Source organism: Zootoca vivipara, chromosome 12 (assembly GCF_965207765.1).
Source record: "Zootoca vivipara chromosome 12, rZooViv2.hap1.1, whole genome shotgun sequence".
In the NCBI taxonomy this organism is placed as follows: Eukaryota; Metazoa; Chordata; class Lepidosauria; order Squamata; family Lacertidae; genus Zootoca; species Zootoca vivipara.
Genome location: NC_142595.1, coordinates 49,173,153 through 49,197,450, shown reverse-complemented (window position 1 = coordinate 49,197,450; position 24,298 = coordinate 49,173,153). Strand labels below are relative to the sequence as shown.

The 24,298-nt window shown below is 50.8% G+C and overlaps 1 protein-coding gene across 7 annotated transcripts in view; it reads left to right on the top strand.

Annotated features, from left to right (window-relative positions):
• The window catches only part of PER1 (period circadian regulator 1), a 32,924-nt gene extending 10,276 nt beyond the window's left edge, over positions 1 to 22,648 (top strand). For 3 of the 7 annotated variants that reach the window (XM_060281881.2, XM_088656056.1, XM_088656057.1), the window contains 21 exons: positions 1,196 to 1,689; positions 1,848 to 1,946; positions 2,412 to 2,566; positions 3,017 to 3,138; positions 3,729 to 3,930; positions 4,270 to 4,321; positions 5,260 to 5,402; positions 6,329 to 6,407; positions 6,801 to 6,907; positions 7,097 to 7,250; positions 7,683 to 7,791; positions 7,923 to 8,054; positions 8,664 to 8,772; positions 9,069 to 9,225; positions 10,182 to 10,309; positions 13,728 to 13,979; positions 14,098 to 14,834; positions 15,899 to 16,076; positions 17,348 to 17,540; positions 17,984 to 18,134; positions 18,494 to 22,648. In XM_060281881.2, the coding sequence (XP_060137864.2) occupies positions 1,400 to 1,689; positions 1,848 to 1,946; positions 2,412 to 2,566; positions 3,017 to 3,138; positions 3,729 to 3,930; positions 4,270 to 4,321; positions 5,260 to 5,402; positions 6,329 to 6,407; positions 6,801 to 6,907; positions 7,097 to 7,250; positions 7,683 to 7,791; positions 7,923 to 8,054; positions 8,664 to 8,772; positions 9,069 to 9,225; positions 10,182 to 10,309; positions 13,728 to 13,979; positions 14,098 to 14,834; positions 15,899 to 16,076; positions 17,348 to 17,540; positions 17,984 to 18,134; positions 18,494 to 18,754 (3,810 nt within the window). In that variant the 5' untranslated portion in view covers positions 1,196 to 1,399 and the 3' untranslated portion in view covers positions 18,755 to 22,648. Of the gene's footprint in view, positions 1 to 1,195; positions 1,690 to 1,847; positions 1,947 to 2,411; positions 2,567 to 3,016; positions 3,139 to 3,728; positions 3,931 to 4,269; positions 4,322 to 5,259; positions 5,403 to 6,328; positions 6,408 to 6,800; positions 6,908 to 7,096; positions 7,251 to 7,682; positions 7,792 to 7,922; positions 8,055 to 8,663; positions 8,773 to 9,068; positions 9,226 to 10,181; positions 10,310 to 10,813; positions 11,015 to 13,727; positions 13,980 to 14,097; positions 14,835 to 15,898; positions 16,077 to 17,347; positions 17,541 to 17,983; positions 18,135 to 18,493 lie in introns of all 7 variants that reach the window. The other 4 variants (XM_035134471.3, XM_035134472.3, XM_088656055.1 and 1 more) reach the window with 3 other exon arrangements.
• The last annotated feature ends 1,650 nt before the right edge of the window (positions 22,649 to 24,298 follow it).

Here is a 24,298-nt window from a genome sequence, read left to right as displayed (position 1 = left end):
TGCAAACTGGTTTGTCTGTTTGGACATCAGGATTAAACTGTGGTTTGGCTGTGCACATCTTTTATTGGCATGGCACCAGAGCTAATCCCACAGTGGCCACATGCTTAGAGACCTCTGACTTAAATACACACAAAAGAGCTTAGGTGCAATGAAATATCTCCCACTGAATCTTACTCTGCTGCTGTGCGAAGGGGGCAGAAGGAGCTACCCAGACTTGGAACCAGACCCAGCTTCTTCCCTTCCCATGAGTACTACTTCCCAGTAGCCCTTCAAAGCCTGTTGTATGAATTATTATATTTTAAATGCCTGAAAACTAATCCCTGGCATTTTGTGCTTGGTAGAGGCTTGCCACTCTTGATTCTGTAGGGAAGGATGCTCTGGGCCTTGGCTGCGCTTCCTTTTCGGCCTGGGCTTTCATCTTGACTGTATTTTCTTCTTTTCTTGCTCCTCTAAACTTTATTTCCAGAAGGCAGCAAAGTTGGCACAAGGTCACATAAGCCTGGAAGCCTAGAAAGCCACCTCACCCCCACCCCCATGCTTAGATACCGTTACCTTTGTGATTGACGAGCACCACAGCAATGGGTTGAGGCTGTGCAGAACAAACAAGGCTTGGGTTTTTAGATTGAAGAGAGTGGGGGCAGAACTAGGAGGGGTGAATGAAAGCGCTTCAGGAACTCCTTGCCACTTGTTAATTGTCCAGGAGCGCTAACCTGAATAAGGGGTCTGTAACACTCTAGAGCACCTTCCTCCACCCCCCCTCCAAGAAGGACCATGGTGCCCATCCAGCCACCAGGTGTTCATGTATCCAAGCACCCAAAGGGCAGAGCTGCCTGATTTATATAAAAGCAGAGGAGGGCTTCTGATACTGGACCAGATAATCAGCTGTAAGCCCTATTACCTAATACTGTGTTTTGGTTTCAGGCTCAAACAGCTGCCATTTGACACTCAGTATCATGGCAAAGAGATCCCGCTACCTGGGGGATCCACATGGCAGAGGAGGCTATCCGTGTGTAGCTTTTCCAAGGGCAGTCTAGTATATTTGGTTCAGTATAGAGAAGTGATCCCACTCACTTTCCCTAACATAGGCCTTAGAGGGTTGCTTTATATTTGACATAACTCTGAATCTGGATTTCTTGTTGAATCAGTTTTTATAACACTTTATTTTGTCTCTCTCTCTCTCTCCCCCTCCCCATAGGTGTCCCCTAAGACTCTCTCAACTCTGATCAAATCCATCCTGCAAGACACAGGACAAAGAGGAATCCTCTTTGACCAGTGCTTCTCCTTTCTTTTGAAGAAAAACAAAAGCTTTGTTGTTGCCTTAGCAGCTGTGGAAGTCCCAACCTTTTTCTCACCGCTGCCCCCAGTTACCCAAGGAGGCGTCCATGTCCCAGAATCAGTAATGAGTGCTGGCTGTGAGCCAGGGCAGAACCTTTACGAGGGTGGTAGTGGTAGTGGCAGTGGCAGCGGCAGTGGCAGCGGCAGCGGCAGCGGATGTGGTGGGGCTGGAGCCCCACGGAGAGCCCGAGCCCAGCGTGGGGGTGAAGCCCAGGGCCAGACCAGCGATGACATGGATGTCAACAGCAATGGCTCCAGTGGCAATGAGTCGCACGGTGACTCCCACAGCAGCTCCCACAGCAGTGGCAATGGCAAGGACTCAGCCCTCCTAGAAACCACCGAAAGCAACAAGAGGTAAGGAAGTGATTGGGGTTGCAAAGGTGTGGTAAAGTGGTCTCTTGTGGGACTGACTTGGGCTAGTCCATTTTTATGCAAACTTTTGAATTTCATAGAATGTTTTTGTTTGCTGCCCAAGCAAGCTAAACTCATCTGTGCTCTGCATCTCTCTGCAGCTCCAACTCCCAAAGCCCATCTCCTCCCAGCAGCTCTGTGGCCTACAGCCTTCTCAGTGCAAGCTCTGAGCAAGACAACCCATCAACCAGCGGCTGCAGGTAAGCAAGGGCTGGGCAGGAGGAACATACTTGGGTTGGCACGTGGGGAACAAAGGTCCAGTAAAATGCTTTAAAATTGACAGTTGAAATGCTTGGTGGGTGGGGAGGTGACTGAAGAAAACCCCACTTTTTCTGAAAACTCATGGCTGTTTCTGAGAGCTCTTTCCTGGGATAACACATAACGAAAAGGGGGAATTCTGTCACACAAGAACCATAAAACCAATTGGGAAAAAGGGGGGGAGCCATTTTGTATGTGGCTTTTAGTCAAAATCGATACATTTTACTTTCTTTAAAAACAACAACAAATGGCCAAGTTATTTTGAGTTGGTTCCATTTTGCATTGGGCACTTGGAAAAAGATGCGCAGTCAGTTCAGTCAATCAGTGCAACCCCCTCCCCAAAGGAGCCTCTGACTGCTTTTTGCAACTGACTTGACCCCGTGTGTGTGTTTCTTGTGCCACTGCAGCAGTGAACAGTCTGCGCGTGTGAAGACTCAGAAGGAGCTCCTGAAGGCCCTGAAGGAGATGAAGATCCGGCTGCCCTCTGAGAAGCGCAGCAAGGGGAAGTCAGGGACTCTGGCCACCCTGCAGTATGCACTGTCGTGTGTGAAACAGGTCCAAGGTACATTCTATGACCTTGGTGTGTGTATTTATGCTTTGCTGACTTTGCTGTAAACCACAGCAGCACAGACTTATTTGCCAGCTGCTTCAGTAAAGGTCCCATTCCCACCCAGCTCCTCAAGTTCTTTCCCTTATTTGAGCCAGAACCCTGCCGGGGGGCCAAGGGTTACTGAGGCACAAAGGGCCGTGGGCAGGTGATTCTCTTATGTGTCCCTGTTGGCATGATGAGCACAGTAATTTCCATGTGGTTTGCACAGTGTGTTGTGCCTGTGGGCTTTTGTGTAAGGGTGATGCGCCTGGTTTTCTCTCCCACAAAAGTGTGGGTCCAGGTGTGATCCTGGAGAATAAAAGCGCCCAGCTGGTCACACGTCAAGCGAGGAGGGCCTTTCGCCTTTCAGAGCTCTGTAAATCTCTTGTTAACATGCTCCCCTTCTTTCTTCCCCCTTTCCAGCTAGCCAGGATTACTACCAGCAGTGGACCCTTGATGACAACCAGCCCTGCAACCTGGATATGTCCACCTACACTATTGAGGAGCTGGAACGCATCACCTCAGAATACATTCTCAAGAATCCCGTGAGTATTCTGCCTTGTTCGTCATGCTCCAGGCCTTGCCTTCTCGCTGTTCATTTCAACGCCGCCAGAGAAATCTTGCCTCTTGTTAAAGAGGTGCTCTTGACCGGCTTTCCAGTGTGCATGCCTGCTTCCCCAGTGCTTTCAGCATGGACGCTGCAATCCAGCTGGGTGCTGCCAGCTTCAATATCTCCATGCGTATTTAAGGACCAAGCTGAACCCAGCACCACCCTGTCTTCCTTAGCAGAGGCCAGCCTAAAGCTTCCAGGCACCTCTTGTGCGGGGTGCAAAGGCAGTGGCCTTTCCCTGTTCTGTCTTCACAGCATTTTGTAATCGCAGATCTCCTCCAGCCTTTGAGCTGCCATAGCTGGCAGCCTCTCGTGGGCCTGGCCCACTCCCTATTGGCCTAACCCCTTTGAAAAGAGCTGTCAGGACTAGAACACCTTGAGAACAAGCTCTCCCTGCTCCCCAGCTATTTTGGCTTTGACGGATACCAACAATGAATGCCTTCACCTCCTCCTTGAGTGGGGAGACCACACCCATAAAACAGCTGCCATTCCCCAACCTTAACCCTGCTGCTTTTGCTCTCAAAGGACACGTTCTCGGTGGCCGTCTCTTTCACCACGGGGAAGATTGTCTACATCTCAGATCAGGCAGCCTTCATCCTGCGCTGCAAGAAGGATGTCTTCAAGGGGGCCAAGTTTGCAGAGTTCCTGGCGCCGCAAGATGTCAGCATCTTCTATGGGTCCACAGCGCCATACCACTTGCCCTCCTGGAGCGCCTGCACCTCTGCCAGTAAGTGTTCTGGCTGGCTGGGGTTGATGGGATTTGTAGTCCAGAACACCCAGTGGGCTCCTGATTGGCAAAGGCAGCTGCAGAGAATTGGGCTAATCCGAAGTGGCAGGGGTGTTCATTTTTTTATATAGTTCCTCCTATCCCCCAAATGGTACCTTTATGCCCTTTGGGATGGCTGAGAAATCCTCTTGCACCTTGCCTCAGGTTTTAAATAGAAGCTTGCCGGTTTCTGAAGCAGCTAAGAACTTGGCTTATGTAAGGAACTGAGCAAAGGGCCAGATTCCAGCTTGCTGTAGTTCATAGCTAATCTTTCAACTGCCCCTTTCTCCCTCTTTGCAGCTGCAGCTGCCATGGATTACACCAAAGAGAAATCGGTCTTTTGTCGTATCAGGTGAGTTTTGTCTTCATCAGATTTTGGGGGGGAAGGGAGGGAGCTGGGCTAAGTGGAAGGAATGGTGGAGACTGATTCTGGGAAGTGGTTCCTAAATGAGGGTTCCTGGCATCTGTATGGGCTATTTAGCAGGAGACTTCTACCCACTCCAGTTCCTTGCTCCGCACACGCTTTCAGAGTTAGTCCCAAACCAGTGAGCCACAGGCAAGGACTGTGTTGGGCAGCAGGAAAGCAAAGTGGAAAGCCTGTGTCACTGTTTGTATTTATTTATTTATTTGTATGTATATGCCAATATGTTTTGATAGCAACACCTTTTAAAATGTCTGGATAGCTACCCTTGCGTTGTGCTGGGTTCAGTGCATTCTGGGACCAGAGTGCCAAGCAGGATTATAGGGTGGACCCAACAGCCAGTTCTCTATATCTTTTTAAACCTTGTACTACTTTATTTTTTGCTAAGCCATCTTGAGCATCATTTTGGTCAAGGGGCAACCTAAAAATTTAAATAGTGCTGGTCAGTTTTCAGCTGCATATGGGCTTTGCAGGGCAGCCTTGGGCAAGAACTTTTCCCTGCCTATGTTTTCCCATCTGTGAAATGGCTTTGCCATTGCCACTGCAAGGTGACTACGGGGCTATGGGTTTTACCAGATGCTTAAACTTTTCCAGGGGAAAAAAATCGATTTAGAAAATTTAAAAGTGCAGAAAGAAGATGCCCCAGCTGAGGAGAGAGAAAAAAAATCCCACCTCTAGTCAGCTGGTGAGAGAATGGGGGACCCCCCTCACCCAGGTGTGACATGGGTGACAGCTGGGTGGGAGGGACATGGTGGCACCTGCAAGGTTCCCCACCTCTGGCCCTGTCAGGGCTGCTGCTGTTCTGCTCCCTCCTGGTCGTCCTGGTATCCTCTGGCCTCTGGTCTTATTGCAGGCATTTGTTTTCTCAGCGGAGGCTACGAGAGTGGTCGCGGACCGCGCTACTACCCCTTCCGGCTCACGCCTTACTTGACCAAAGTGCAGGACTTGGACAGCGCCGAGGGACAGCCCTGCTGCCTGCTCATTGCCGAGCGCATCCACTCGGGCTACGAAGGTAAGGGGGATGTCCAGGCGGGAGAGAGGGGGGCCTTCAGGCAGCCTCTGCAGCACCCTTTTCAACAGCGCCCATGCCATGTCTCTGTGCCCCATTTCATTTTGCCCCATTTTGCTGGTGATGTTAGGAATCCATCCTACAAATTAAATTGCACCATGCGCTACCGTGTTTGGCCACACGATGGCAACAGAGGTTGGGCTGAGGGTGCATTGGAAGCAGGGACCCTCTTAGCATCTAGTTGCATGGGCCTTCCTTGTGCTTTCCCTCCATGCTGGGAATGAGCATCTCTTGTGTGCTGCTTGAGCAAAATTTAGTTTAACCCATTTAAACACCTGTTTGAGGAGATATGCATACAATGGCACACAAGTTTTGTTTGCATGCAAGCTTTAAATCCCGCTCCCCCCAGTTTGGGCAGGAGAACTGTGTGCTTAAACCCAGATCTGCCCCAGCTGTGTGAGGAAGTGGGTTGGAGAGCAAAAGAGGGCATGTAGCCGTGCAAAAGGCCTAGCTGCTCTGTTCTCTGCGAAACATAGAAAAAGCCAAACAACCCTCTTCCTAGGATTGCATGAGCATGCAGGTCCAGTTTCTTCCTCTTCTCAAACAGTTCATGTGCTCTTGTTATCATCAAGACCAGGCAGCAGGGGAAAAGCAGTTGTGTTGTGCGTGCAAATGCCAAGCTGTTGTTAGCCTGCCTGTGACCTAGAAAGTTGCATGTCGGTTTCCCCCCTGAAGCCACTTAAATTGTTTAGAAAAGCCAGGATACCCGAGATATGCAGCACACTTTCCAAGGACACAGTGTGTAAATACAAAGTGGAGAACTTCATTTTGGAATTTAAAAGAGGCAGGTTTTGTGTACCCATTGGACGGGGAATGCCACTCATCTTCCAAACAGCTCATCCAAATTATCCTCTGCTTTTCTCTTCAAGCTCCCAGAATCCCTCCTGATAAGAGAATCTTCACCACCAGACATACCCCCAGCTGCTTATTTCAGGATGTGGATGAGCGGTAAGGAACTGGGATTTAAAAAATGGAGATGGGGTGGTATTTTGCGGAAGGGTGTGGGGGGAGGAAGACGACTCCCTGGAAAGTGGTGCCAGGCTTTTCCTCCTGTGAGTGAGACTTGTCCTCTGTGAGCATGTGCCTGCAGTGCTGAGCACGGACCCAAAACTTCCATCATCTGGGTGGGTGGGGGCCTTCACAGGCCAGGAGGAGGAGGATTTGACTTGGCCGTCCATCTCGTCAGCTTAGCCATGCACTCTGTACCTTTGGTTTTATTTTTTTCTGGGGTTCCAAGAACTGTACCAGTTCTTCAGAGTTGGACGACGCATATAACCTCTGCAATGTTCAGCCTTTTCCCACTGACCCCTCATGACCCCTCCTTGCTTTCTTTGTTTTCAGAGCTGCCCCTCTTCTAGGCTACCTCCCCCAGGACCTCATTGGGTCCCCTGTCCTCTTCTACCTGCACCCAGAGGACCGGCCTCTTATGCTGGCGATACACAAGAAGAGTGAGTACCAAAATAGAGAATGGCAGGGGGAGATTTTTCTTTAAAAAAAACCTGATTGGAAGTTTCAAACCAATTGAAGCTTTTAGATCCAGTTAAAAGCCTGTGTGTGTGGTGTCTTGCTAGCCTATAGGGGGCTGTGGTTGCAGTGGTTGCTCTGCTGCCTCTCATCCTCCCCTCCCTCCTTCCCAGTTCTCCAGTACGGCGGCCAGCCCTTTGACCACTCACCCATCCGCTTCTGCGCCCGTAATGGGGAGTACGTCACCATTGACACCAGCTGGTCCAGCTTCGTCAACCCTTGGAATCGCAAAGTCTCATTCATCATGGGCAGGCATAAAGTGCGGACGTAAGTAGCCAGAGCTCTCAGCCTGTACGGATGGGGTGGGCAGGGTCTGTTAGCTTATATCTTTGTTCATGTTCATTAAAAAAAAAGCAGAGGCTTAATCATTCCAGGAGAAACGAGAGGAGTAGCCACTTACCGGATGGGTGGGGTGCAGTTGACTGAAATGGGGGAGACTCCGCTAGCGACAGGGCCATGGGGGAAAGGGGGCGAAGGTAGAAGGGACCGCAGGAGAACCTCCAGTGGGGAGGAGTGGGAAGCAGAGTGATGGCTCTGGAAGGGGTGATGGCTTGTAATTGGAGGATAAGACAGGAAAAGAGGCAGATTCTGGGGAGGAGGGAAATGGCCTTGTGGGAAGGCTGAGAGCTGGAAACTCCCACCTCTTGAGGGAAGCACACATCCCGCTAACTCTGTTCTCGCCTCCCATGCTCTCTCCAGGGGCCCCCTCAACGAGGACGTCTTCACAGCCCCCAAAACTCAGAAGGCAAAGCCTGTGGAGCTGGACATCCAGGAGCTCTCAGAACAGATCCACCGAATCCTGCTGCAGGTAAAGAGCTTCCTCTTCTTACCCCACTTACCCCCTCCCCTCCCCTCCCTCCCTCCTCCCTCCCTTCCTTGTGAGCTCTGCCTCCTCTTCCTCTCATATTCCAACCCTCCTCTCTTTCATCCACTCTGCAGCCCGTCCACAGCAATGGCTCCATGGGCCTCTGCAGCATGGGCAGCAACACTTCCCACGAGCAGCTCCTGAGCATCGCCTCCTCCAGCGACAGCAACGGCATTCCCAATGAGGAGGCACAAGCTGTTCGGCCGGTGAGTTTAGAAATGCTTTTTTATTTGGGGACGGGAGGGAGTGTCCACTGATGGGGGTGTCTTAAAATTCATGCAATGGGTGTTGGGTCTTTGCTTCCAATTCCACACCCACCTGGCAAATCTCCCTCTCTGCTCCCATCTGTAGAATGGGCATCATCACACTGGTTTACCTGGTGGCAGATTTTTATACCTCCTCAGAGAGTTTGGAAGTCTCACCCAGAGAGAAATCTACTCTTTAGGCCAGTGTTTCCTCAGCCTTTAAAAACCCACACTGCCTTATAGCTAATGTAGAGATCCCACACACCCCTTCAAACCTGGCTCTCTTTCAAATGGATTGAAATCCTTTGGCTTTTTACTGGATGAGGTTGCGGTTTGGGCGTGCGCCTCTGGCTGCTGAGAAACACTGCTCTATGTCAGACTTCCCCAGCCTGGTGCCCTCCAGGTACTTTGGACTTCAGCTGGGGCTGATGAGAGTCAGCATCCAAAGTGCTTGGCGGGCATCAGGTTGGGGAAAGCTGCTCTAGAAAGGGTTGGGGTGGGGCCTTCCAGAGAGGCTTCTCCCTTGGAGAGGAGAGCTTGGGACTGACTCTGCTTCCCTCTTGATCCCAGATGACATTCCAGGAGATCTGCAAGGATGTGCATATGGTGAAGAACCAGGGCCAGCAGGTCTTCATTGAATCCCGAGTCAAGCCCCAGCCTGCCAAGCATTTCCGGCCAGGTGAGATGGTTGACTGCCCCCTTCCCCTTCTTCCTACTCACCGTTCCCACCTTGAGGCCTTCTGAGCTCACTTGGCCTCATTGTAGATTTGGCCAAAGGACTTTTGAGGTTTCTTCCCTCTGTCTTGGCCTATTTCTAGTTTGGTGTGTGTGTGTGTGAGTTGAGGGAGGGATGGTTTCCTTTGGCAGGGCCTTTCAGAGCTGGGACAAGCATGTTCTGGTGTGGCCTGGGAACAAAGTTTTCTCTCCTTTTGTGGGTTGTGACCTGCTCTGTCTCTCCCCCCTACCCCTTTCTAGCTCTGAAAGCGCCAGCCAGCTGCAACAGGCAGCCTCTGGAGACCTTGAGGGACTTGGAGAGGAGGCCAGAAAAGGCAGCCACCTCTGAGGAATCAGTCAGAAAGGAGCCTTCCAACTATTCATACCAGCAGATCAACTGCCTGGATGGCATCATAAGGTGAGTGAGGTCTGCTGGGGAGCCACAACCACGAAAGAGCAATGTACAAGGCAGCAAATGTTCCCAAAACTAAGGACATTTACATGAGTTCACTTATTTCCTCCTCCCTCTCTCTTTATTTTCCTTTTGTGTGTGTGCATTTTTATTTTTTAGATTGTGAGCCTGAGAACAGGGATCTGTAGGGTGCTCTGGGAACCTTAGTGGCTGAAGAGCAGGATAACTTACTTTAAAAATGCTAAAAGGCAAATGAAATGGAAATAGATTAGCCCTTCAGAGTCGGTTCAGCACCAGAAGAGGAATGTGTTTCCTGGGTGGAATATTTTGCTCTTCGATTCTTTAAGAAAGGGCAACACCGCTTCTTAGACTGCAGCCTCAACTCCACTTACCTGAAAGTAAGCCCCGTTGAATTTAGCGGGTCTTACTTCTGAATAGACATGACTAGGAGGATTGCATTGCATTGGCTTGAGATGCAGAGTAGGTGAAGAAATGATGTTACAGATTTCTCCCCTCATTGGTGCTCATGTAGCAACATGCAACCTTCAGAATTTAACAGAACTCGTCACAGATTGAATTTTTAAGTGCTGTCTCTTTAAGTGTTCTCTGAAGCTCTAAAGCAGGCACCCCCAAACTGCGGCCCTCCGGATGTTTTGGTCTGCAACTCCCATGATCCCTAGCTAACAGGACCAGTGGTCAGGGATGATGGGAATTGTAGTCCAAAACATCTGGAGAGCCGAAGTTTGGGGATGCCTGCTCTAAAGCTTCCTTACTTTGTGTCTCCTCCTGTAGTTTGAGACCAACAAAGCACTGTGTTTTCAGATCGCCACTCCTAGTGGTGTGGAATCCTTTCCTGAGTTTTCTCTTCCTACCCCCCTAATAATAATTACAATAATGATAATAGGTTTTTCATCTCTGTTAATCTTCGTTTTCTGCCTTTCTCTTCTCCCTCAATGAAACAGGTATCTTGAGAGTTGCAACATTCCAAGCCGTGTGAAGCGAAAATGCGGCTCTTCCTCTTACACCACATCCTCGAATTCTGATGACGACAAGCAGAAGGCAGGCGATAAGGTGGCCTCTCTAAGCAAAGGTGATTCTCCCCTCCTTTCCTTTCCTCTACTTAAGTATTAATCCTCCCCCCCCCCACTCCTGTTTTCCTGAGGTATCAGTTTCCACCCTGCTTGCCAAGTGTACAGGTTGGTTATGCTCCTCCTGTACCAAGTTCACGTTTGTATGGAATCATGGATGCTGTTCTGCTGTGTGAGGTGCAGGGGGCGGAGGGGTGTGTGTGTGTGTCTCTGTGTGGAGCAATTGCGGGGTCTGCAGGTCTGTCCTCCAGGAAGCTTGAACTCCCCCTCCTCCTTGTTGGATACTAGCCTTGGCATTCCAGATCCCTCCTGATCTCTTTCCCCCCTCTCTCCGTTTGTGGCGAGACCCCAGCCAGGCTGATGAGCCCTTCGGCATCTTGACGTCCTCTTGTGGTCGTGCCGGTCGGCAATCTTGGACCCCCCCGGCCCCCTCCCTCCCTCCCTGCGCCCTTGCTCCCTGCTGCCACCTCACCGCCATGCTAACCCATCGTTGTCTCTTTGAACAGATGCGCCAGAGGAATTGCCGACCCTGGAGAGCCAGCCAAAGAGCCTAGAGGAGCCTGGGACGGCAGCAGCTGCTGTGGTGGGAGGCCCACTCACTCCACTGGCCTTGCCTAGCAAAGCCGAGAGCGTGGTCTCTGCGACCAGTCAGTGTAGCTTCAGCAGTACCATCGTCCACGTGGGAGACAAGAAGCCCCCCGAGTCGGGTATGGGAGGTGGACACCGTGTTTTTCTTGGGGGGATGGCGGTGAAGGGTTGCTGGGGGGGTGGGGGGGGTTGGAACTGGAGGTGTGCTGTTCCTTTGCTTACAGCTTGACTCTGCTTCCATGGGGCTGGCAAGCAGGTTGAAAGGAGGGTTGTCTTCACATGGTGCATAGTAGGCTATTGGGGTCCCTCTGGTTGCCGTTTTTGCAAATACAGCTGTGTAAAAGGCGGCCAGCCTAGAACCCATGTGTTAAAAAAGCAGGACCACGTCCCCGCTTCTTCCTCTTCTTCTCCCCCTGCTTGGGAGCTTCTGGGAGCAGGGTGTCTCTGGCCAGTCGGCGGCAAAGATGAGAGGGCTTGATTAGCTGTCCTGGTGCAGATTCGAGACAGGAAGGCTAACCTTCCATTTAGAGCTACAGAAAAGGAATATGTCAGCAGCTGGATTGCAAAATTGAGCAACGAGTGTCTTCTTCTGCTGACTTTTGCTGGCCACAAAGTTGATGGTGCTGGTGCTGGTCCTTGCCTTCCTCTGCTTTAGTCGGCTGCTCTTTCTTCTTTTTCTGCTTTTCTGTCTGCTGGCGCGGGAGTCCTGCAATGTTTCCAGAAGAGCAGCGGAAAGGCTTTATCTGGCTGACCCCAAAGGGCCCATCTGCCTTGGAAGCCCAAAGCCCCAGGTTCAATCTCCAGTGGCCTATTCAAGTAGAGTTGGGAAAGAGCACTTCCCGTCAGTGTAGACAGTACAAAGCTAGCTGGACCCAGTGGTCTGACTCAGTAGAAGGTAGCCTCTTAACGCTCCTACATTTAGATTTCTGCTCTTGCAAGCAGCCACCATTTGGCAAGACAATCTCTGGATAAATCCCAGGCTCCTTTCACTTCCATAGTTTGGTGTCCGTCTTGTCAGGCACCTCACACGCTGCTGCTGACTCTCCTGTCAGTCTTGGGCAAGATGCGTTGTTCTTTACGCATGGGGTGGGGCAGCTGAAGAGACAAGAGAGGCAGGCAAGGCCTTAGCAAGTTTCATCTAAGCTAGCCTCAGGAAGGGAGAACATGCCCTCCCCACCTTCCAAATATATCTCTTTCTAGTAGGGTTCAGGCAGTTTCCTTGCCAGCTTTCCTGCAAAATTTGCAGCATGTGGATAGGCCTTGTGCTTGGCGTTGTCATTGCACATATCCCTCCCCGCTTTTTGCTCACATCTGACCCACCAGTTACCTCACATCATTGTAGTGTTCCAGTCTGCTTTTTTACCTTGGACGACAGGTGAGGCTTTAGGGTCAGGCAGGAAGGGGCCACTCCAACATGAAGCCTCAGGTTTCACTCCCCCGTGGAGGGGGGGGGGTAACATTATCCATGACGGTGCTCCTCTCCTTCTGAGGCCAGTTGATTCCTTTTCACCAGCTGGGATAGCTCGGTCGGTAGAGCATGAGATTCTTGATCTCGTGGTCAGGGGTTTGAGTCCCACAATGGACAACAAGATTCCTGCATTGCAAGAAGGGTGGGCCAGAACCTCGTGGCCCCTTCCAACTCTGATTCTATGATTCTACTAATTCAATCAACATCTCTGGTTTCTGACATAGTAATCCGCAGGAGGAGCAGTCTTGCAGGGATCCTTTCATGGGATCACTAGAAACAGTCCATGGATGAGCATTTTGGAGGTAAATGCTTTAGCCTCCTAAGTAGCAAGGCTATTTATTCCTGGAAACCACACAAGAATCTTGGAAAAGGAAATGTGCTGTCAGGCAGAACCCTATTTATGAGGCCATCTTGTGTTCAGTGCATCCAAGCTTCCATGTTATACAGGACTCTCCTGCAGGCATAAATCTTCAAACTGAGGTGTGTGTGTGTGTGTGTGTGTGTGTGTGTGTGTGTGTGTGTGTATAGTAATAATTCTGTGCATGATTCAACATGTACTTCTGTGTGGATAGATATCTAGATAGATGTTGCCTGCTCCAGCTGGTGTTAAGCTGGCAAACCTTTATGGTGTTTAAACCAAGGAAGGTTTAAGTAGGGACAGTGTCTTAACCATCCTTTCTCCTCCCTTGATGCATTTTTCTCCAACTTGTCAAATTCTCTATAGAAATATTAGTTGCCCCCTCCCTTTCCAAAAAACCAACGCAAAAGTTGCAGCTTCTTTCCCCCCGCTTAACCTGTTTAGAAGCCACAGAGAGTGGCTGGCAGCCCTCTTACATCAAAGAAGATGCTAACCTCCTTCCCCCACAATTTCTTTCCTTAATATGTGGCAAATTCATAGGAGAGCTTAGTAATAATGCAGCAGCCCCTGTGACCTGGAGCTCAGCTGGGGCTGTGCAGGGTAAAATTAGGACCCAAGCTTTTTGTTGCAGATTAAAATGGAAAGGCAGAGGGACTTATTCCCAGCATGCCCTGGGATGGTGGTAGAAAAAGATGGCTAGTGTCTTTTGGTGTGTGTGTTTGGAGGGGTTGGTCTAAAGCAGGCATCCCCAAACTTCGGCCCTCCAGATGTTTTGGACTACAATTCCCATCATCCCCGACCACTGGTCCTGTTAGCTAGGGATCATGTGAGTTGTAGGCCAAAACATCTGGAGGGCCACAGTTTGGGGATGCCTGGTCTAAAGAAATGGGAGATATAAATAATGAGATGTGCTGGGGAAAAGAAAAACCTCACATGGGGAGAAGGCAGTTATGATGGGCTAACATGGTTCTCCCCCCCCCCCTTTTTGTTCTCTCTTCCTTTGCAGATATCGTGATGATGGAGGAGGCAGCGCCCAGCGCGACCCCCCCTGCCCCTGTGCCCAGCGTCACCCCTGACCGGGAGGCGCAATACCGCAAAGTGGGGCTGACTAAGGAAGTCCTATCCATCCACACCCAGAAGGAGGAGCAGGCCTTCCTCACCCAGTTCAAGGATCTCAGCCAGCTGCACGTCTTCAACTCACCCTCGGGGCTGAGCTGGCAGGAACTGCGCCAGGCGGGACCCCATGCCAACGAGCGAGGTAAGCCTGGTGGGCAGGACTGGGAGGAGGAGGTGGAGGAGGAAGGGGTAGAAAGGGGAAAAGAAGAAAGAGAAAGGGGGTCCCCTCGTCCTCACCCTGCCTTTTCCTTGTTCCGCAGGGCACAAAGGTCACCGCCAGGCGTCCCGAGGTCCACGCTGCCGCGGTCGGAGCCGGAAGTCAAAAGCCAAGCGCATCAAGCAGAACAGGCTGGCAGGGAGCACCAGCTCCCCGCAGAGCTCCATCTCCCCTCCCCAGCTGCCCTGCGCCCCCAGCTCCTCCTCCTGGCCCCCATCTGGCAACTCCCAAGCCAGCCTTTCCGCCATGCCATACCCGGCTGTCATGCCCACCTACCCCATCCCTGTCTTCCCCCCGCGGCCGGCCGCGCCCCCAGTCACTGAGCCGTCCCAGAGCACCCTGGCTGCCCCCCAGTTTCCCACCCCGTTGGTCACCCCCATGATGGCACTTGTGCTGCCCAACTACGTCTTCCCCCAGATGCATGGCCCCATGCCCCCACAGCCTTACTTCACCACACCTCCTGTGTTCCCCTTCGCCCCTCAGCCGGGGAGCATGCCCACTGTCATCCCTGAGACGGGCACGCAGGCCCCGTCATGCTCCTCCACCCCGCACTCGCCGAGTCAGCCCGAGCGGGCCGAGTCGCCTGTCTTTGAGTCACGCTGCAGCTCCCCACTGCAGCTCAACTTGCTGCAGATGGAGGAGATGCCCAAGCTCTGTGACCGTCAGGAGGCCGTTGGTGGAAACCAAACAGGGCCAACTGGGGCTACCACCGACTGGGCCATGGTGACGGGCGGGCAGAGCCTGGCAAAGGAACTCAGCACTCAGAAAGAAGCATGCATGGTGAGTCCCAAGGTACCGGGGGGGGGGGCTGACTTTCTCCCCTGGGGCACTGTTGGGCCCTTTCGAAGGGCAAACGGCCCTACATTTATTGATTTTTAATTTATGTTATTTCACTTACATCACACCTTTCCTCTAAGGAGCTCAAGGTGTGACTCACATAATTCTCCCTCTTTCATCTTCACAACTACCCTGAGAGGTAGGCTAGGCTTAGAGGCAGTGACCCTGACTCCAAGGTCACCCAGTGAGCTTTATGAACAAGGGGGGGGGGTTTGAACCCTGGTCTCCCAGGTCTTATTCTGACACTGCGCCACACTGGCTCTTCACACCACACCACAAAATCCAGGTGTTCATCATCTTTCCACTCAAGAGAGAGGTGGGGAAACTGTTGGGGTTGGGGTCTTTTTTGAGAGAGAGAAAGTCAGAGAGAGTCTTTAGATGAAGGAGCATAGGTTCCTCTCCCCCAAAGCGTTGAAATCTGAGAGGCCTGGGATGCGTTCAAAAAGAACAACGTACTTTCTCCTTCCAATTGAGGTCGGAGAATGACGCCACAAATTCCTGGATCTCTCCTGCCCTTTCTCCCATGGCTGGGAGGGTTCATCCCTTCTTCCCTACCCACCAGGTGGCTTCCCACACAAACTAGAGGATCAGAGGGGCAGCTTGGTTCCTCTGGGGAATCTCCAAGCAGAATGCCCTAGGTTCAACCCCCGGCAACACCTCCAGCTCGGGCTAGGAACGTTTACTGCCTGAAGCCCTGGAGAGCTGCTGCCGGTCAGTGTAGTCGGTACTGAGTTAAATGGATGAATGGGCTGACTGGATCAGGCAGCCTCTTTTCTTTCCAACCCCAATCCTTACCTTTTGAATTAGATATGTATGGGGACAGCAACATGTTTTAAGTGCCTAGGGCTTCTAAAAGTCTTAATCCGGCCGTGCTGTGCTTCCCCTCCTGTGGTGGCTAATGGAGCAGTGAGGTTGGAAAGGGTGTGAGAGCTGTTGAGGCAGGAACTTTCCTGCTTTGGGCCTCTGACCTAACCCTCCTGCTCCCCTGCCTCTTCCGCCCCTTGCAGGCAGAAGCGCACGACTCCTCCAACAATGATGCACTCTCCAGCTCCAGCGACCTCCTGGACCTGCTCCTGCAGGAGGACTCCCGCTCCGGCACAGGGTCGGCTGCCTCCGGGAGTGGCTCGGCCTCCGGCTCCATGGGATCCGGCTCCAACAGAGGCAGCACCTCTGCCAGCGGCACCAGTAAGTCTTACTCCTCCGGCGTGTGGTGTGGGTGTGATGGAGTGAGGCTTTCTCTGTGAACTGTCTCAGTATTGTCTCCACCAAGATTTCCCAAATTGGGGTCTCCTGCTGTTGTTGGACTACAACTCCCATAATCTCTAGCTAGTAGGACCAGCGGTCAGGGATGGTGAGAATTGTAGTCCTAAAACAGCTGGCTTGGGAAACGGTCTACACAACACCTGGCAGCGGTGGGTGGCTCTGTAGGGTTTCCAGTGGGGTATTACCTGGAGATACCATTTAACCCAGGTAGGACCCAGGTGGGACCCAGGTGGCGCTGTGGTTAAACCACTGAGCCTAGGGCTTGCTGATCAGAAGGTCGGCGGTTCAAATCCCTGTGACGGGGTGAGCTCCCATTGCTCGGTCCCAGCTCCTGCCAACCTAGCAGTTCGAAAGCACATCAAAGTGCAAGTAGATAAATAGGAACCGCTCTGGTGGGAAGGTAAATGGTGTTTCCGTGCACTGCTCTGGTTTGCCAGAAGCGGCTTTGTCATGCTGGCCACATGACCTGGAAGCTATACGCCGGCTCCCTCGGCCAATAATGCGAGATGAGCGCGCAACCCCAGAGTTGGTCACGACTGGACCTAATGGTCAGGGGTCCCTTTACCTTTACCTTTACCATTTAACTCAGGATGCCCTGCACACCAGGCATATGTTCTGCCACTGAGCTACGCCATAAGCAGGATGAGCACAGTGGCCTTCTCACACTTGTGATCCCCAGTGTATTTGGAGGCACGCTTGCCTCTGATCGTGGTAGTTTGTCCTCTCTCACTACCAACTTCCAGGAGGAATCAAAGAACACCCCTATTTTCCCAGGCCAATTATATGCCGTTGGGAAGTCCTCAGCACAGGAACCTGCCTTATACCGAGTCTGACCATTGCTCTGTCTAGCTGACTGTTGCTTCCACTGACTGGCAGCAATGGCTGTCCAGGGTTTCAGGCAGGGAGTCTCTCCCAGCCCTGGAGATGCCAGGGGTTGAACTTGGGACATTTTGCAAGTAGAGCAGACACTGTGTGCCAGCGAGCATGAAGGCAGCAGGTTCTCTGGGTCCCTGCACTTGTCCTCAAAGGAATAAATTTTGCCCCCTCCACCTCGCATGGTGATATTCTTAGCACGTCCCAAATTTGAGGGTTTGAGAGCTCCCGAGTGGCATGGCGGCCCGATTAGTCGCATGTGCTGACACTCCTTTTGGGATTCCTGATTTGTGTCTTGACCGGCTCCTCTTCTCTCCCAGCGAGCAGCAAGAGCAGCGGCACCAGCAAGTACTTTGGAAGCATTGACTCCTCCGAGAACGACCTGCGGGGCAAGAAGCGGGCAGAGGTGGAAGACAACGAGCACTTCATCAAGTACGTCCTGCAGGACCCCATCTGGCTGCTGATGGCCAACACCGACGACAAGGTCATGATGACCTACCAGCTCCCAGCCAGGTGAGGAGGCTGAGATGCTCCCAGGCAGATCCCGTTTCCCATCTCGCCATGGAGGTTGCCAAGCTGCGACTGCCTCTGGTGGTCACTTCCCTTCCAGGCCTTATGCTGCTTGTTGTCTCTTGACCCAGAATCCCTTCACCCCAGCAGAGGAGGGTAATCAATGAGGCAGGGTTGTTGCGAGTGCCAATGAAAGAGAGCTGGCTTTCGTGTTTTGTTTTCATGGGTAGTTTAATACCCGAAGCAGTGGGGGGAGGAGAGACTTAAAGCTTTGAGGGGAAGATTTTAGCTCGCTCTGTCTCAAAAAAAAGAAGGGGAAAAAAGGCGCTGGGGCCACTTCCATTCATTCTGGCCTCGTAGCCAGGAGGATTTTTGCTCCATTTCCCTCCCGCTTGCTGCCCACTGTGCCTCTTTCCTTACCCATTTGTCTGCTTCCCCTCTGCCAGGGACCTGGAAACTGTGCTGAAGGGGGACCGGGAAAAGTTGAAACAGATGCAGAAGCGGCAGCCGCGATTCACTGAGGAGCAGAAGAAGGAGCTGGCCGAAGTTCACTCCTGGGTCCAGAAGGGGAACTTGCCCAAAGCTATCAACATCACGGTAAGGAGCGTGGCGGGTGGTGTGCTTGGAGTGAACACAGAGCAGCGCAGAAACCAGAACTGTGTTTGTGTGCCATTTAGCGAGCATGGATGCTTTTCTGTAGGCAGGAGAGTTCTCAAACTTTGTGTGCGCATCTAATGATGAGATTGAGCAGTACTGTTCCTACAGAAGCCTGGATTCCTCATAATTGTGTCCATAATGGTCGACAGCCTCGGCAGCCCTTAAGGGAATGTCTGCTGGGGAGTGAGAACAAGTCCCTAGACTTTGCGTGTGAGATGAGGGGGCTCTCCCAGATCATCAAGTGTTGGCCAGCTGCTCACCATCTTACTTTCCCCTCTTTTTGTCTCCTTGAACCCCAGGCTTGCATGGACTGTGGGAGCAACCCTTCCTCCAAAGTGGCCCCCCTCTACGACGTCGAGATTCAAGACATGGACTTGAACGGCATGTTGGAGCCCATGGAGGAGGGCAGCAGCAGCACGGGACAGGTGTGCCCGCCCTCCTTGCCCCCCGAAATGGCCATGGACGAAGAGGAGGCTGGGGCGGAGAGAGGACAGCAGCAGCAGCAGCCGCAACAGCCGCCGGCAACTCCAGCTGTGGAAGTGGTGCAGGACTCAGGCTAAGCTGCCAAGCTGCAGACTCCTCCCCCCCCAAAAAAAATCGGGAGTCGCTCCTACTTGCCCTGAGCAGGGTGCTGCTGGCCAGCAGGGCTCAGAGGCAAGTGCTGGCTGCAGGTCCTTGCAGGATCTGTTGCTGCTGCAGCCCCACCTCCCTGGCAACAGGGAGAGGAAGCTCACATTGTGAGTGTTTTCAGGACCGTGGGGTGGCTGCATGGCCCACAGGAGAAGACGTTGCAGGACTGTGAGCCTAGGCACCAGCTGCTTTAGGTGTGGAAGCGCGGCCTGGCCTGGCCTGCTTCCAGGGACATGAGATGTCCCTCTGGACCTTTATCCGCCGGACCAGCTGCCCCCAATCCTTGCTGCCTTACTACGGATTTGGACACAGACAGAGACAGCCCATGACATTGGGCATGGGAGGGACTGGGTTTTTATGTATTTATTTTTGCAGAATTGTCTGTTGATGTTGTTAAGTGTTTCTTTTTTTTTTTACTGATCTGCTGCTGTGCTCTTGAAGGGGCCTTCGTGCAGTACCTATGATGATAATAATAATAATAATAAAAAACCCAAGAAAAGGAAAGAGGTTGGTGGCCTGTGGAGAATTATCGTTGATGCACGCCCTGTGCCTGGTCCCCTCACATTCAGTTGCCTCCTTGTTGGGATCTGGCCAGAAAGGGGAGGTTTCTTCTGAATAGCCTTCAAGAGCTCCCCTAAGCGGGAGCCCAGGATGAAAGCAAGAGAAAGGGCCCTAAAATGTCACCACCATCTTCCCAATGCCGCTGCTGAACTGCCAACGCTCCTCTCCTGCTGGTGCCTCTTTGCCAAGGTCAGCTCCTTTATCCGCACAGTGCAGTTTTGTCAGCTGGAAGAAATAAATTGGCCAAAGAGAGTTGCTCTACACATACACCCCACCCCCTCGGATCTCCTGATCTTTGGCAGCCTTGCCACCCAGCGGACTGTGAGCAAGTGAGGGGGACATGTTATTTCAGCTACATAAAACCCCCAAAGAGCACACCCCTTCTTTCCTGTGCGTCCAAAGAGACCCTGGATCTACCTGTGCAGAGAGTCCTTGTCCTGCCTCCCCTTCCTTCTCCACATCCTATTTATTGAACTATTTATATATCCTGCTCCTGTTTCCAGAGTGTAAAACACGGAATGCCCGGGGATTTTCTGTGGACTTTCCCATGGGCAGGTGAGGAAATTGAACTAGCAAATTGGACTGATCTAGCAAGCCATTTTGGGTTGTGCCTCTGGATACTCAAAAGGTGGGAAACCAGCCTGTTTTTTGGGGGTTATTTGGAGCGCAGGGACGACAACACTTGATTCTCCCCTCCCTCCCATGAGGCTCCAACGGGACAGTGTGATCACTGCTCTTCATAACTTCGAGCCCACCCCCCTTTATTTTCTTGCTTTCAGTTCCTAATGTGCTTCAGCTGTCCTGTGTCATGCTGGCCGTGTTGCGTTTCAGAGGCAGGGCGAGAGCCCGTAACGCAGCAGAGAAGTCCCACCTTTGGCACATGATTCCATGCTGCTGCTCTTTGCCTGCATCACTTGTCTGAAGCAACAAAAAAAATACGGAGCAATTTTCAGTTTCCTTGTCTGCCTTTTTGAACCAGCTGACGAATTGAATGAATTGCGCATATGGCAAAGCCTTGCTAAGGTTTTCAGGTTTCCAAAGAGAGGAAGGGTCTCTCCCCCAAACTTAGTGCTTGGTGACAAAAACATCCTGCCCTTTTTATTAATTGGAGGGCAGCAAGCCGTTGTTGTTTAGTCGTTTAGTTGTGTCCGACTCTTTGTGACCCCATGGACCATAGCACGCCAGGCACTCCTGTCTTGCATGTCAAAAATTTGGGGGCATCTTATACATGGATACATCGCCCCCCCCCATTTTATTAGACTGGAGTCCCCAAAAATATACATTGGGGCGTCTTATAGATGGAAAAATATGGTAATTGGATTCTTGTTGGGGTAGCCAGAGTGACTCTTAAGTTGCAATCCTCTATTTACATATCTAGGATTTAATCCTACTGAGCTCATTGGGGTTTATTTCTCAGCAGACGTGTGCTGTAAACTAAGCTATTCTACCAGCAAGTATTCCACGCCAGCAGTCCTTTCAGAAATCATCTAAAAAAGACAATAATTCACTTTCCCACCTCGATCTTAATGAATGTTACTGTGTTTTAGGATCACTCAGGGTGGAACTGGAAAAGTGATTATCTTTGCCCCAAGGGGACCAACGATAACACTCAAACTTTGTTGGCTTTGAAGAGCAAACCACATAACCCTTTCCTGCTATTTGCCCAACAAGCGTTGGCTTTGCAGCTTCTGGGCTGTGTGAATCCTTAGAGGTGACCTGTGTGCTGGATTCCCAGACACGGGGGTAACCGTTAGAGTCACCTGTGACCCCGAGTCGTAAAATCCTCCTGATTCTGAGCATCTTTGGACACCCGAAAGCAATTTGTATGGTTTGTGATTTTGCAGTAGGCAAGGACAGCCTTTTACTGCAAGAGAAAATTGCATTTCTGGAGAGCCAGTGCCTGTAAATGCAACACACATAACTAAAAGTGGCTATTGTAGAAAACTAGCATTTTCTGGTGGAGCAGCAACAGAGCTCCCTAGCCCAGGTCCTCTAGTGTTGCTGAGCTTTCAGAGGTTAGCAGAAAGTGTCCTTTTGCTTTCCCCAAAATGTGTTTGTTCAGTGTGAATAACTTGGTAAGACCAGGTGGATAATACCAGTTAGTGCCTTGCAAAGGACTGGGGGTGGGCCTGTGACATTGACCGAATTTGTCCTTTGGACATTTCATCCCTTGAGATGTGAATTTGTCCCTTTATAACTCTTCAAAATACAGAACTGGTTGGAAGTGCATGGATTTTGTTGTTTAGTCGTTAAGTCATGTCCGACTCTTCGTGACCCCATGGACCAGAGCATGCCAGGCACTCCTGTCTTCCACTGCCTCCCGTAGTTTGGTCAGACTCATGTTTGTAGCTTCGAGAACACTGTCCAACCACCTCGTCCTCTGTCGTCCCCTTCTCCTAGTGCCCTCAATCTTTTCCAACATCAGGGTCTTTTCCAGGGAGTCTTCTCTTTTCATGAGGTGGCCAAAGTATTGGAGCCTCAGCTTCAGGATCTGTCCTTCCAGTGAGCACTCAGGGCTGATTTCCTTAAGAATGAATAGGTTTGATCTTCTCGCAGTCCATGGGACTCTCAAGAGTCTCCTCCAGCACCATAATTCAAAAGCATCCATTCTTTGGCGATCAGCCTTCTTTGTGGTCCAGCTCTCACTTCCATACATCACTACTGGGAAAACCCTAGCTTTAACTATACGGACCTTTGTCGGCAAGGTGACATAATCCACGGATTATGGAAGTATTTTAATCACATCGCTTGTTCGAGGTTGCAGACATTTACTTGAACAACGAACACTTACTCACCACTTCAATCTGATTTTCCCTTCTGCAAATCTCTCTGACCAAGCCAAAAGCAACTTTCCTTGCTTAGAATTAACTATTCCCCCCCCCCCCGACTCTGCCAGAGAGAAGAAACCTCTTTTGATGAGTGTGTTTCTTTGTTGCATGGCCAATGGACACCCTCCTAAATCTGGGGACTCATAAGCTTTAATATTTACCCCCTTTTGTGGGGAGGGGGTATATTGGAGCATGCTGCTAAGAGAGAGTTTTTAAAGCTTTCTCTGTTTTGGAATGGGACCTCATTAATATTTCCTACTCTCTGGAGAACCTGGAGAATTCTACCCCAGGGAGATTCTGGCTCAGCACTTTCAACACTATGAACTGTACATTATCAAGGGGAGGGGCATTTTGCACAGAGCTCTACTGTTGGTTTGTGGTGCAATATCTGTGAATCTTGAGTCTGTACCAAAATAAAGGCACTTTTGTTTTTTCTCACAGTGTCCCAGGCATGTTTTGGAGAAGGGAATGTTGGGAGGGGAGTAAGTGGTGGTGTATGTAGACTCCGTGGGTGGATTGTATCTCCCTGTGTTAAGATTATTTACTCACAAGGAGTGCCTCTGCTGACATCTGGAGAATTATCCCCTCTCTATTGTTGGCCTGTGGATGTTAATACTAGCATTCCACATTTCCTATTGCTGTGTCTCTTACCACTGGGATACTGAGAAAATATAATGGGATTGGGAATTTAGGAACATAGTTTTGCAATACCTTAAAACGTAGCAAAAGTCTCCACCCTCGCCCCGTTGTTTAGTCCGGACACTGAGGTCCAGCGCCGAGGGCCTTCTGGCAGTTCCTTACCTGCGAAAAGTGAGGTTACAGGGAACCAGGCAGAGGGCCTTCTCGGTGGTGGCACCCGCCCTGTGGAACACCCTCCCACCAGATGTCAAGGAAATAAACAACTATCTGACTTGTAGAAGACATCTGAAGGCAGCCCTGTTTAGGGATGTTTTTAATGTTTGATGTTTTAGCGCATTTTTAATATTCTGTTGGGAGCTGCCCAGAGTGGCTGGGGAAACCCAGCCAGATGGGCAGGGAATGAATGAATGAATGAATGAATAAATAAATAAATAAATAAATAAATAAATAAATAAAGAATACTGCGCCCCCTAGCCTTTTATTACCAAATCAGCCTTTAGGATTTCACATCTGGGGACCTTCCGGTTGGTCGCGTCGCCATCGAGGTTGGAGGTCCGATCAAAATTGTAAGTTTGGACTTTGATTTGGATTTGGATTTAAATTTGGACAATTGGCGAAGGGATGAGACTTAAAAAACGGGAGTCAGTCTCTACCCATTGATGAGCTGGAGGCAGTGCTTTAGCCCGAAGCCAGAGAAAAGGATATAGAGTTTCAAAATCCCCAAGGAAAAACTATAACTTCCCCACCTAAGGCAGGGCTAAGGGGGGAAGAGTGGAATAATATTGACCCTGCAAAAGCAATTGAAATACGTGGGAGAAACCCCTTCTCAACCCAGGACTCGGCACCCCAGGAGATTCAGCGAAATTTTTATGAAAGGAAAGGTCGACAGCTGTCAACAATAAAGTTAAAACGGTTTGCGATGAAAAAAGAAGAGATTAATTGATTGGATTTTAAGAACTGTGAAAATTACTTTTCAGCCATGTTGGATTTTTTTTTTTTTTTTGAGTGGGACTTTTGAGTCTCCATTGCTCCTTGTCTTCTAATCTCCCTGCTGCCCTTGAGTGAGAAAGAATGTCAACATCCGGAACATCTGTTTTCCAGAGGACAGTGTTAAAATTGCTTGGAAACCTTATAGATGGGCAACAACAGCTTAGAGCTCAGCTAAGAGACGTCAGAGAACAGTGTCAGGAACTGAATAAAACTTTGCAGAATGAGATCAACAATGGAAAATTAATTCCTGAAGACAGAAGGCAAGAATACACAGAAGAAGAAGGAAATGCCCAACAAGGAGAAGAGAAGGACCAGGACTTTATGGATAGTTCCGATCCTCTGGAATGGGAAAAACAAGAACTGGAATTGATTTCATGGGAAATGTGGGAAAATGTGAATAGGCAAGGAAAAGAGTGTGGGAAAATGGAGGGACAGAGGGAGGGGAAGGCTGGTGCA